Below are 14,145 nucleotides of genomic sequence, written 5' to 3' on the forward strand. Positions count from 1 at the left end.
TGCTGGGAGTGCCGGGTGTTGGATCCATGTCTGAGCCAAAGAAGAATCCTGTTTTAGTGCCTTGATTGGCCTTGTATGGGGTTCTATGGAAACTAATTTTAAAGTGGGACGACCCTCGGTAGGACTGTACTTCCAGGATCTGATAGCGAGAGAACAATTGCGTTTTCTGAAAGTGGATGCGCTGGTGTGTGCAGTCTTCAAGAGGACGACCTTTCCTGCAGAAGGTAGAGCAGCATCGGAGTATGCGCAGGATAGGAGAGTTGAGGATATTCTTATGCCGGCCTTGAAAGGGTGGCAGTGAATTGTAGTTAGTCTTTTGCTGCTCCCTGGTGGCTTGCGCTTGTTTGCTTCTGTCTCAGAAAATCAGTGAGACTGGTTTGAATACTAGGGCAGTGTTTTTGGCGGATGGGGGCTGCACCTTGCTCCGTCTCTCTGCCAGAGGTGTGGCTTCAGTGTTAGCAGCCATGCATCAGTTGTGGCTGAGATTTGGTCAGCTGCTACAATTTCAAAGTCTAGTTTTATGAAATTGCCCTTAAAGGATCACTCTTCTTTGGGAGTGAGTTGGAGTAAATGCCAAAAGGTGGGGTGAATCCTAAATTCCTTGTTTACCAGAGGATTAAAAGCAGGCGCTGCGCTCTTTGGGCCGGATTTTAAAAGGGTTACACGCGTAACCCTTTTAAAACCCCCCTGCACGCGCAGAGCCTATATTGCATAGGCTTCCGGCGCGTAAGTCCCGGGGCTTTCTTGGGGTGGGTGTGTCAGGAGGCATGACGTGGACGGCGCGTCATTGTCGGGGCGTGTCGGGAGGCGTCATCCTCGGGGGCGGACGGCGCGTCATCGGGGGGGGTGTGTCGGGAGGCGTGATGCGGACGGCGCATCATCGGGGGCATGTCGGGAGGCGTGACGCGGACGGCGTGTCATCCGGGGGCGGTGCCGCAGGCGTGGTTTCAGCCCGGGGGCGTTCCGGGGGCGTGGCTGCGGCCTCCAGACCAGCCCCCGGAGCGGAACACGGCAGCCGGCCTGGCGCGCGAAGCAGGCGTAATTTCTGCAACAGAGGGTGGGGGGAGATTTAGATAGGGCCGGGGGGGTGGGTTAGGTAGGGGAAGGTGGGGGGAGGCGGAAGGAAAGTTCCCTCCGAGGCCGCTCCAATTTCGGAGCGACCTCGGAGGGAACGGGTAGCGCACACCGGGCTCGGCGCATGCACGTTGCACAAATGTGCACCCCCTTGCGCGCGCGCCGACCCCAGATTTTATAAGATACGCACGGCTACGCGCGAATCTTATACAATCCGGCGTAAAGGGCTGTGCCAGTGATCTGGTGTAAAGGGCTGTGCCAGTGATTTCAGATGTTTTTGACCCTACAGAGAAGCACCTTCTCAGAGGGCTCGACCTCTGAGTAGGTCTTGGTCCTTTTGGCCCAGGTAGCTCAGGCAGGGCATAGGCTTGGGTGGCAATGCATCCTGACCCCCTCAATGAAGGTGTGTCGACCCACCTCCTAGAACTGGAGATAGGGGTTTGCCTCTCTTATCTTACTGGAAGTGGGTCAAGATCATGTCAGACCAGTGGGTTCTGGAGGTGATAACGAACGGCCATGCTCTGGAGTTCTGCATTCCTTGGGACAACTTCATGGTGTCTCCCTGCAACTCTCCGGAAATGAGGCTGGCAGTGGAGTTTGCATTGTCAAGGCCCCTGAGCTGGTGAACTGTTTCCATTGCTTAAGTCACAAGAAAATACAGGCCATTATTCCATTTATTTCATTGTACCCAAGAAGGTTTCCTTTTGCCCGTCCTGGCCCTAAAAGGAGTGTAGCTCGTTTATGCATGGAAACCTTATGCTCAGTGATAATGGCAGTACAGTTGGGAGTTTCTTACGTTTCTGGATTTGTCAGAGGTGTATCTACTATTCCCATTCAGCTGGAGCATCATCGCTTCTGCAGTTCAGTATTTTGGGGCAATGTTATCAATTTTCGAGTGCCACCTTTTGGTTTGGCCACCACTCCCTTGACCTTATCTAAGGTCCTGGTGGTAGTGACAATGTCGAAACAGGAAGGTATTCTTTTTCACCTGTACCTAGACATTTGGATAATTTGGGTCAAGGGCATAGAGTTTTCTTGCTGCAGTTTCTAGGTTGGGTGGTGAACTTGGCCAAAAGCAAGTTAAAGCCATCTCAGATGTTTGAAGTGTCTTGGTGTTCGTTTCGACACAAATCAAGGCAGGGTGTTCCTGGAAAATGGATAGCACAGGTGTGGCTATTGACAGAAGCAATTTGCCTGGCGCTATGGTCTTACGTGTAAGTGTTCGGTTGATGGTAGCCACCCTAGAGGTGGTTCCATGGGCAAGGGCACATATGCAGACTCTTCAGCACACACTGCTTGCACAATGGAGTCCACAGTTAGGACTTCTGGATATTACTTCACTTACTGTTGAAGATTAGCATCCAAATGCAGAGGTGGTTTAAAGTGGATCATCTAAGGAAGGATATTTCCCTATAAATACCAGACTGACTGGTACTCGCAACAGATGCAAGCCTCCAGAGTTGGGAGTCTCACTCTCAGGAGTTGATGGTGCAGAGGAGTCTCTCTGGAGTATCTGTCATCTGGAAGCATGTGCCATACAGTTAGCATGCTTGCGGTTTGTTGACTGGAGGCAAGGTCAAGCGCTCTGAGTAATATTAGAAACTGCACCGATAGTGGTTTCATCAATTGCCAGGAAGGCACCAAGAGCCAGCAAGTATTGCAGGAAATAGTCTAGCTCTATCTTCAGGAAAGCACCACCTCCCACATAGTGGGAAAAGACAATGTAAGAGCCGAATTTTCAGCAGACAGAGTCTAGATTCAGGAGAATGGGAATTGTCGGAAGAAGCATTCCAGCTCATAGAGGGCCACTTAAAGAAGCCGTTTATAGACTTGCTAGCGATATCGCTCAATGCAAAGGTTCCTTCCCTTTTTCAGTCGCAGGGGATATCTGAAGTCCTTGGGCATCAACGCTCTCAAGCAGAAGTGGCCAGAAGACAAGCTTTGGTATGCTTTTTCTCCTGCCCATGTTGGGCAGAGTGCTTGGTAGATTGAAGGATACATGGGAGTGGTGCTTCTGGTGGTTCCAGATTGGCCCAGAAGGCTGTGGTATGCAGATTTATGGATGCTCCTGGTGGACTTCTTTCTGGTTACCGGTCTGCAGGACCTGCTACGACAGGGACCTATTCTTAGTGTAGGTCCATCTGTATTTTGTATTTCGGTGTGGACCTTGACAAGGCTCGGTTGCTGAAATGCAGAATTTCCACTGCTGTGATTTCCACCTTGCTTTGAGCACAAAAGTTCTCCCCCACTTTAAATTGTTTGGGTTTGGAGAGGATTTGAGACTTGATGTGAGGAACGAGGTGTGTTTCCTCGTTCAGTTAAGATCCTGCTCATTTTGGAATTCTCACAGGATGGGTCACTTAAGGGCTTGGCCTTTTTAAATTCTTGAAGGTACAGGTGCTAGCTCTTGACTGTTTTCAAGGGTCAGGTGAATGGTGGACCCTTGTCGGCCCATCCGGATGTGGCCCAATTTTGTAGGGGTGAGGCTTCTTCACCCTCCCTTGTGGTTGCCAGTGCCCTCATGGAGCCTTAATTCGGTTCTAGAATTTTGTCAGATTTCCACTTTCGGCCACTATGTAGCCTCTCCTTGAGGTTAAATTCTTGAAGACTGTGTTTCTTGTGGTGAATTGTTCCGTGCATTGGGTCTGATCTGCGGGCTTTTTCTTGCCTGGAACCGTTCCTGCAGGAGACTCTGGGGGTAGTCCAGCTTCCGACTGATTCGTCTTTTTTGCCAAAAGTGGCCTTGGATTTTCATTTGAACCAATCAATTTCCCTGCCAGTGCTGGACAGAGATATGGATGAATATCATCTGTTGCGGACCTTGGAAGTTGAGGCATCTAATATGATATTGGAGTTTATTAAAACCTCTCAGGAAGACTGACTGCCTGTTTGTTCTCCATGGTAGAGGTAAACAGGATGAGTCGGCATAACGGGCTACGTTAGCCCTTTACGTTAAGGAGGTTATTATGGCTGCATATGTGGATGCTAAGTAGCCATTGCCTAAACAGGTTAGGGCTCATTCCACTAGAGTTCAGGCAGTGTCATGGTCGGAGCATTGATTGCAGCTTGGCAAATCATGATGGGAGGCAACAATGTGCTCCTCCCAGACTTTTTCCAGGTATTACTGCCTGGATGTGCAGGCTTGGGAGGATGCAGCCTCTATGCGTGTGGTGTTTGGATTGTGGACAGCCTCCTGCTCTGTTTGGGAGTAGCTTTGGTACATTCTACTGGCCACGGATTAACCTGTCAAGTTATAATCAAGTGTTAGTTTGTCCACAGTTGGCTTTTGCAGAGAATATTGGTGAGCTGATGTCAGTGCTGGGGTATGTATACAGTGACGTCAGCTTTGCTTTGTCTCCATCTACTGGTAGAAATGTCGTGGATTAACCTGTCCACTAGAGAAAAGGAAATTATCAGGTAAGTAATTTCTCATTATGTGTTTAGAAATCTGTTTGTGGACTTTATATGACAAGAGATTGATTGCCTTTGGTTGAACTAAGAGTACATTTTTCTTTTTTTTTTCTTAATTTCTTTCAAGAAATTGTCTGGATGATGTTGAAAATGGCATAATAAAAGGAAATCTGTTTTTGTAAGCTTCTTTGCAGTGAACTGAAAGTCAGTGTTAAATTCAATTAATTTACCCTTATAATGTAAGTACAATATGTTTGAGATTATGAAGAAACCTGTGTAAGAATATTCACAGTGATTTGGGTTTTGTAATGCTGCTTCTATAGTACTAAACAAGTTTAAAGTTTGTCTTGAAAGGGTGGATCAAGGGTTTCTGTTTTTAGGAAGTATTTTGGTAAGATGGTTATATTTGCTGCTTTACATCACTTAAGATGCTAAACAAGTTTTTTTTTTTTGGTCAAATGTCTCAACTTCATTTCTAAGACCACAGTCCTGGATCTCCCTTCCCTTGTCATTATTTAGGAACCACAGTTTCTTGGCTTTTTCTCCCTACACCCCTCTTCCTGTAATCTAGCTTGGGAGAGATTGAACAAGAGGAGCCATAGCTCGTTGATCTCCCTCCTAGCAGGCCCCATTTCTGTGCATAATCACCATCCTTCCCTCTGAAGCCATGGAAAACATTTCTGCAACTGCAGCAGATTCTACATGATTTGAATCCCATGTTTCACTAACAAAAACAGAGTACAAGTTTGGTGTCCATATCTAACTTACATTTTGTGTGTTTGCAGGATGATGCTGTCAGCATAGAGAGCGGTACTAATACTGAACGTCCGGACACCCCGACAAACACCCCTAATGCTCCTGGACGCAAAAGCTGGGGCAAGGGAAAGTGGAGGTCAAAGAAATGCAAATATTCCTTCAAATGTGTAAACAGCCTCAAGGTATGTGGAAGAAGGATTTGTCTGAGGTGGAATAGTAAAAGTGGAACTATACAGCGTACCTACTTCTCTTTCAAATTCCATGCTATCACTATGAAAACATTACCTTGATCACCAGAGCAGTGACCGGCGGGGGATGCAAGCTCAAGCTAAGCCTATGAAACCAACTAGTAGCAGATTTCAAACAAAGTCTAGAAATTATTTTTTTTTCAGTCATTGCATAATAAAACTAAGGAATTTTGCTGCCAAAAATTGTGGTCAAGACTAGTAATTTAGCTGAGTTTAAAAACGGTTTAGATTAGTTTCTAGAGGACAGATCCTTTATTTTTCCAGATAGCCTTAGGTATCTCCACCTCCTGCTTCTGGAATGGACTTTCTTGTTGTGGATCTGCTGGGTAACTTGTGACCTGGATTGACCACTGTTGGAGACAGGATGCTGGGTTACGTGGTCCATTGGTCTGATCCAGCATAGCACCTCTTATGTTCTCTTCACGTTTCTTTTCACTCCATAATCCTGATGCATGATACTGTAGTATTCAGTCCTAAGAAAACAGGTATTGTGGGTGGTGTGTTTTGTGGTTTAAAAGATGCCTCCCAATGGTAGAGGCAAGAGGATGAGGAAAAGCAGAGCAGGTTTTGTGTGCCCTACTCAGTATGAAATGTCTTTTAGTGTATTGTACAGAGCAGGTGTTCAGTGTTTGTAGATGCTTATACCTATAGATCTATGCATATTAAGGGGTTTATGTGGTTTTTTTTTTTATTTTCATTGAAATCTGTCCACCGTTTTCTGAACACACTACCAAAACTTATTTGCTTTCCTTTCACTTCCCACTGAGACTGTTGCAACCTTCTCACAGATGTCCCACTAAACCATCTATCATAACTTATCTTCCTTCAGTGTTAGACCAAGTAACCCCTCTGGTATGTCATTACGTTGGCTCCCTGTCTCCTTCTGTTCACACTTCTACTCTCAATTGCCTTCACTCTGTTTCTTCTCATTACTTTTCTCTTATCTCCCCTTACACTCCTCCGCGTGATCACAGTCCATTAGGCAAGCTGCTCTTATCTGTGCCCTTTTCCCTCTTTGCCAATTCCAGCTCAGTGTTTTCCACCTTCCCATTCCATATGCCTGGTGCAGCCTTCCAGATTTAGTGCATTATATCTCTTCCCTGACCGCATTCACCAAAAAGCTTGCCTTTTTGAAGTTACCTTTTATTATATAAAACATGATTAAAATCAAGGCTACAGTCAGAAAGTTAGGATTTCAAATTTAATTTCCTGAAACACATTTGTCTTGCCTGTGTGACTTGACTAGATTATAAGATCCATGGAGCAGGGACAGTCTTTTATGTGTTGCATACTTCTGATGGCACATGCAAATAAGTAGTAGTAAAAAGAAAAAGGAATTATAGAAACTTTTCCATTTCAAGTAATGAAACTATCTATTGGCTGATCCCTTACACAGGTGGCACTGGGTGTCTTGTAAGAGAATGGGATATGGCAGTCAGTCTACTGCAGGGGTAGGCAAACGTTTTTGTTCTAGGGCTACATTTCAAGTTATCGAGCACAATAAGGGCTGGAGGGCAGGGCAGGGCCGGTCCCCCTTCGAGCTCCTCGACACAGTATTCGAATCCCCACCACTTGTTGCAGGCATTTCAGTATGCAGCAGATTAAGCGCCATCACTTGTAGCACCTAAGGAGCCCAGCTAGCAGACTACCTCACCTCAGTCACAAATGCAGGCCATAAAGTATAAATAGAAAAGATCAGACAAAAAAATCACTAAAAACCAGACTTATATGCAATGCAATAATGTAAAAAACAGAAATATCACCATTTGTCCTAAAACAAAATCATGAAATATAAATCAGTCATAATCAGGAAATCATACTAATAAAAATATTTCAAAAGAGAACAAATAGAACACCTAATTACGAAGAATAAGGATAAAACATTTTAAACATGTCTCTAAAATCAAATATTTCAAAACAGCAGACATGAATGAAACACCCAGTATTTAAAACTAATCTTCATTTTTCTGAAGAAATTAATAAACGTGGATAAAGGTGAACCTGTAGATGTGGTGTATTTGAACTTTCAGAAGGAGTTTGACAAAGACCCTCATGAGAGGCATCTTAGAAAACTAAAAAGTCATAGGTTAGGAGGTGATGTCCTTTCGCAGATTAAAATACAGGAAACAGAGTAGGATTAAATGGTCAGTTTTCTCAGTGGAAATAGATAAACAGTGGAGTTCCTCAGGGATCTGTACTTGGACTGGTGCTTTTTAATATGTTTATAAATGATCTGTATAGGGATACGACGAGTTAGGTGATCAAATTTGCAAATGATGCAAAATTATTCAGAGTAGTTAAATCACATGCAGATTGTGATAAATTGCAGGAAGACCTTGCAAGGCTGGAAGATTGAGCATCTAAATGACAGATGAAATTTAATGTGGACAAATAACCCATGCTGTAGTTACACGATGTTAAGTTGCATATTAGGAGCTGCCATTCAGGAAAAAGATCTAGGTTCATAATGGATAATACATTGAAATCGTTGGCTCAGTGTGCTGTGGACATCAAAGGCAAACAGGAATTATTAGGAAAGAAATGGTGAATAAAACGGGAGATGTCATAATGCCTCTGTATTGCTCATTGGTGAGACCGCACCTTAAGTACTGTGTGAGATATAGTTGCACTGGAGAAGGGTGACCAAAATAATAAAGGAGGTGGAACAGCTCTTCTGTGAGAAAAGGCTAAAGAGGTTAGGGCTGTTCAGCTTGGAGAAGAGATGACTGAGGGGGTATACGATAGAGGTCTATAAAATCATGAGAGGTCTAGAACAGGTAAATGTGAATTGGATATTTACTCTTTTGGATAATAGGACTAGGGGCATTCCATGAATTTAACAAGTAGCACATTTAAAACAAATCTGATAATTCTTTTTCACTAAGTGCACAGTTAAGCTCTGGAATGTTTTGCCAGAGGATGAAGTTAGGGCAGTTAGTGTACTGCTATTAATCAAGTTGACTTAGGGAACAGTCACTGCTATTACTGGCATTAGTAACATGGGATCTACTTAATGTTTTGGGTACTTGCCAGATACGTGTAACTTGGATTGGCCACTGTTGGAAACAGGATGCTGGGATCCTCAGTCTGACCCAGTATGGCAACTCTTATGTTAAGTTCCTATGTTTTTAATAAGGATAAAAATAAATTCTTTCCTCTCCATACCTGGAAACCTTTCATTTCCAGTCACCCTGAAATTGTAGAGGATTAGTAGGGGTAAGTCTTCTCTTTCGCTCACCTTTCTCCTCGCTCTTCCCTCTCACCTGTCATTCACCACTCTCCTATCATTCACCCTCCTTCCCTTTTAATCACTCAACCCCTTCATCCTCTTCCTTTTGTCACTTACCCTCCCACTCAATCCCCTTCTTTCTCACTCACTTCCCCTCACCCTCTTCTATTTCTCATTCTCACCTTCTTCTCACTCACACTCCCCTCTCCCCACCCACCCACTTATTCCCTTCCCTGACACTCACCGCCTCCCTCTGTCACTCACCCTCTTTTCCACTACTCACCACTCCTCACAGCAGCATGCCAACAGGGTTTCTCCTCACAAGCAGGGGTGGGAACTCTGCCAGCACACTGAATGGGTTCTCTCCTAGCTGACGGGGGTGGGAACCCTGGCAGCGTGCCAATGCACACCGGACCTCTCTTCGCTGGTGAGGGTTAGGAATCCTGCCAGCGTACTGACAAATGGGGGGGGGACGACCCGCCAGTGCATCAAACTGCACTGTTGCTCCAACCTGCCTGCTCAAGTATAGTGTCATCAAGAGCAATAACTTGGCCTTGGATGACATCAAACACTTGGACAGGCAGGCTAGAGCATCAGTGGACCACACATAGTGAAGCGTGTCCAAGTGATAGGAAGGCTGAAATAAAAACTTGTAGGGGCTGTGGATTTGGCCCACGGGCTATAGTTTGCCCATCAATAGTCTACTGCACCGATGAGTCGCCCATCCTTTATAATAGTTATAATTCTCCCCGTCTCTTATAGTAAACAGAGGCTTCATTTGAACTCCTTCTACACTTGCTCTTGGAAAGCACATTGACATTTTGCTTTTAAGTTAGTCAAACCAGAATTTTTGGAGAAGAAAATATTGGGAAATTTAGATTTTACTCTTTAAATCTGTGTTTCTTCATTGTTGGCTGCTTCCAGATTCCTGCTGAATTCAATAAAAGAGGAAGCCATATTGGGGAAGAGGGACATGGCAAGAGGATGAGAAGGTGGGAATCAAATTTACAAAAAAAAAATCTAGTAGCTTGGAGAAACCAATTTCTTTTGTAAGGAAACTAAAAATTAAGGCAACTGGATAATAGAACACATTACATATGCTAAATAGACTAAACAAATCCCTAGTCTGATGATGGCTTGGGACTAGTTATTTTTACTATTGGCAAGTGATGCTAGGTTATTATGCTGTAAAATCTTCCACATCAGTTCTCAGTTTCTATCAGACTGCTGCCAATAAGTTATTCCTTGGTTTGTAGTGACATCTTTCTAAACTGCTTATTACTTTGAGCCAGCAAGAGTCTTCTCTCACTTTGCACTCATGGGAGCCATCATACAGAATGCAGCCTTCTAAAAATGTTTGTGTAACACTATAGGACTAGTCTAAATTCTTTTTCTTTTTAAAATTTTAAATTAAACATTTTAGAGGCCGTTCTGATACATTTCAGGCAGTTCCAAATATATAACCCCCTTGCTAACTGGAATGATTTTAATTTTGGTGTTTTACATTGTTGGGGGCCATTTATAAAGAAATGAGTGTTTTTCTGTGTACACAGAGCTGAATTAAATAGACTAGATGGCTACAAAGTTCCTGGCCAGCAGAGTTATACAATCATTGTAAAAGGTTGTCTGATACAACTAGGGACTGTGATTGTCATGAATGGGTTGCCCCAAGAACGAGCAGCCTAATATCTGGAGAGGCAAATCCAAGCTGATGATGGTGAGAACAGGATCCTTGGGCATCATCCGCCTATACCGATTGTCTTCCCCTCGGATTGAGCCCTTAGGTGCTAGTGGCTAGTGTGGCATGAGAAATGGGTCATTCATGATACCGCAAGTAGTATGAAACTTGGAGTCAGAGCAAGGAACTGGAGCACACCAGGAATCCAGAAATAAAATCAGACAGGAATGCAGAAAATAGTATCTGGAGATGAGAAGTCTTCTAGATACAGGAATGGTGTCAGAGTATAAAACCAGAAGGTGGGACCAAGCTCTGGCAACTGACTGACTGAAACTGCCTTAGTATAAATACAAGTCTGTACAGGAAACAAGATGGCCACTGGGAGGAAGTGAGGGGCACAGGGCTGAGAGGACTGGATAGCCCACAGGCTGGAAGAGAATTCACCAACGAATCCTTATATGGACTCCTGCTTTTAAAGGAAAATGCATTTGAGCAAATTTTATCAAAACTCTGCCTGAAAAATTAGAAAAGTAAGAGCAGGGACGGTAACTTTCAGAGTGGCACACGGATGCACATTGTGTGTGCTTCAGCAAGCACTCAGATACGTGGTCATTTTATAACTTGTGCATATGTTATTAAATAGCCAGGGTGCATGTTATTTTAAATGTGCATGCGCCCAGCCACGTAAATCTGGTTTCTACTGTGTTAGAGTATTTTAAAATGGATGCGCGCCCATTACATGACCAGTTTATCCACCAGTTTGCCCAGTCTACAGTTAAGTCCTCCATATCCCTCCCCCAAGTTTATTAACCTGCACTCCCTCTAGTTACCCAGGCCCTTTAAACTCCTCCAAAATGGTGGTTTTTTTTAAGCTTGCACCTCCTCCATAGCAGAAGTAAACTTATGCGGCAGATTTCCTAGCACCTAGACCAGGGGTGGGCAATTCCGGTCCTCGAAGGCTGCAAACCAGTCGGGTTTTCAGGATATCCTTAATGAATATGCATGAGAGAGACCTACATACACACTGCCTCAGTTGTATGCAAATCTATTTCATGCATATTCATTAGGGGTATCCTGAAAACCCGACTGGTTTGCAGCCCTCGAGGACCGGACTTGCCCACCCCTGACCTAGACGGATGGGTTCAGACCAGTGGGTTATGCACCTCTACCAGCAGATGGAGACAGAGCAAACTGACTTCACAGTATATATACTCCTGCAATGACAGCCTACCAGTATTCTCCATCTCCAGCAGATGGTGGACATGCATTTTCCTACTGGGGATTGCTTTCGATTTTGGAAGGAGAAGTGCAAGGAAGATTAATTTGCCCTGCTCTCCTGCGATGATACCAAATGGTTCCTCCCCCAGCTGAGAATTCCTGAGGTGATTTCTGTGGTCCCTCAGATGAGTGCCTTAATCCGGTAGCTAGTTTTTCAGCTGGTGAGTACTTAGCTGCTTGGACAACTGAAAGGCAGCGGGTGCAGGAAGCTGAGTGCGGTGGTGACGGCATATGTCCTCACTCCTACTCATCCAGGAAAGGATGAGCTCAGATAAGATTTAAAAAAAATAAAAAAAAAAAATATATATATATATATACACACACACATATATACACACACACACACACACGGAGACGCATAAATAGGGCTTCCTCCTTACCCGGTCTCTGTGCACCATTCTGACATTCATCCCAATCTGAGGGAGGTTTAAGGGATGTGGGCAGTCTGGCAGGTTGAGCAGCCTCTCTCGACTAGGCCCTGCTCTGAGGCTTTTCTCCTGTGTGCCATGTGATAGGCCGAGGTGGTGATCTGCATGCTTTGCTTTGCTCGGCTTCCCTCTTCAGGAGTGTCGGTTCAGGCAGTGTGTCTGCTTTTGCATCCAGTTTTTGGACGCTTAGGTGGGCGTCTGAGCATACAGGTTAAGCGGCATCTGACATAGATGCGTGCTTAACTGTGTGCTTAGCTTGGGTGCATTGATTGTGCGCTTATCTTTGGGGCACCTACATTTTGGATGTCTAAAAAATTTTGGAAGCTTAACATTTTGACCACTTAATTAAAAAAAAAAAAAAAAAAAAAAAAAAAGAGAGAGAATGGCGCCTATAGCTAAGAAATCTAAGCAACTTTCCCTATGCGCGCTGCCTGTCATATTTGGACATCTCAGCCTGGCATGCCCTCTAACCTGTGCCAGCACTGTTTGGAGGCTCAGGGAGATTTATCTTCCTCTGATTTTACTAAGCCTAGGTTTTTCCCAGCCTGATGAGGGCCCTGGGTAAAGACGTGTCAGGAGGAACACCTGATCTTGGAACTCCCTTAAGTGGTTCGTCAGCGGGGGAAGGTAGCTCAGTGGACGCAGGGCAGGTGCCTCCTAGTTTGGATCCTCTTCCTTTTCTTGGGTAGAATCTTTCAAGGTTTGCAGTCCTATCTTCAGGCGCAGTCCCTGTTACTACTGTTAATCGCCGGACTACACCTAGATCAGCGGTAGGACTTCCTGATAGGGACCTGAATGATAAGGCTGATCCTGACTCCCTGGGGAAATTCCTCTGGGACTGGAACTGTATAGGACTGTTGTGGTTCTTTCATAGAAATGAGTTGCCGGCTCGGATTTCCCAGACTTTGAAAATGCCTGGAATACCTGGGATGGATTCTAATTCTGAGCCAAAAAAAAATCCCATTTTGATTTCCTTGTGTAAAGCCTCTTGTTTTTTCCTGTCATGGAGGCCATTCAAGAATTGATTGGTCTTGAGAGGTGTGCCCCGGAGGTTAATTTCAAAGGGGGGGCCAGGTTTTGGAAGGCCTATACCCCTTGGAACCAGTGGTGAGTTTTCCAGAGGTGGACACACTTGTTTGTTCAGTCTCCAAACGGACGACTGTCCCCATGGAGGGTGAATGGCCTTGAAGGATATTCATGATAGGAAGATTGAGACCATCCTTAAACAAGCATTTGAAGTAGTGGCAATGACATTGCAGCTAGCTTCTTGTTGTTCCCTGGTGGCTCGCTTTTGTTTAATTCTCTCTCAGGTCGATGACTCTAGGATGAATTCCAGGGCAGTTATGGAGCCAGCAATTTGATCTGCACTTCGGCCAGAGCAGTGGCTTCGATAATAGTGGCCCGGCATCAGTCATGGCTGAGAAATTGGGCGGCCGATGCAAACTCTGAGACTAACCTCACAAAATTGTCCTTTGAAGGCTTGCTCTTATTTGGAAGTGAGTTGGAGTAACTGGCCAGTAATTGGGGCGAATCCCCAGTTCCCTGGTTGCTGGAGGATAAGAAGCAGACACTGCGCTACTTTACCGTGAGAGGTCATGCTTGGGGATCCAAGCGTTTAAGACCCTACAGAGGAGCAACCTTCCAGAGCACTCGTCCTTTCGGTAGGTCTCAGTCATTTCGTCCCAGACAGCCCAGACAGGGTGTGGAATCTCCCGAGCCTCCCAATGAAGGTTTGCTGACCCACCCCTGGAAACTGGAGATAGGGGGACGTCTTTTTCTCTTATCAGAGGTGGGTCAAGATCACATCGGATCAATGGGTCCTGGAGGTGATGCAAGAAGATATGCACTGGAGTTTTGCAGTGTTCCTCGGGACGTGTTCATGGTGTCTCCCTGCCACTCCCTGCAAAAGAAGCAGGCAGTGGAGTCTACTCTGTCAAAGCTCCTCTGTCTGAGGGCTGTGGTTCCAGTATCCATGTCTCAAGAAAATACGAGGCGATATTACATTTATTTTGTTGTGCCCAAGAGGGAAGGCTCCTTTCGTCC

The 14,145-nt window shown here is 45.1% G+C and overlaps 1 protein-coding gene across 2 annotated transcripts in view; it reads left to right on the plus strand.

The window, feature by feature from the left end:
• The window catches only part of EED (embryonic ectoderm development), a 170,215-nt gene that overhangs the window by 13,168 nt on the left and 142,902 nt on the right, over positions 1–14,145 (plus strand). For both annotated transcript variants that reach the window (XM_029602261.1, XM_029602262.1), the window contains exon 2: positions 5,271–5,423. In XM_029602261.1, the coding sequence (XP_029458121.1) occupies positions 5,271–5,423 (153 nt within the window). The remainder of the gene's footprint in view (positions 1–5,270; positions 5,424–14,145) is intronic.

Source organism: Rhinatrema bivittatum, chromosome 5 (genome assembly GCF_901001135.1).
Source record: "Rhinatrema bivittatum chromosome 5, aRhiBiv1.1, whole genome shotgun sequence".
Classification (NCBI taxonomy): domain Eukaryota; kingdom Metazoa; phylum Chordata; class Amphibia; order Gymnophiona; family Rhinatrematidae; genus Rhinatrema; species Rhinatrema bivittatum.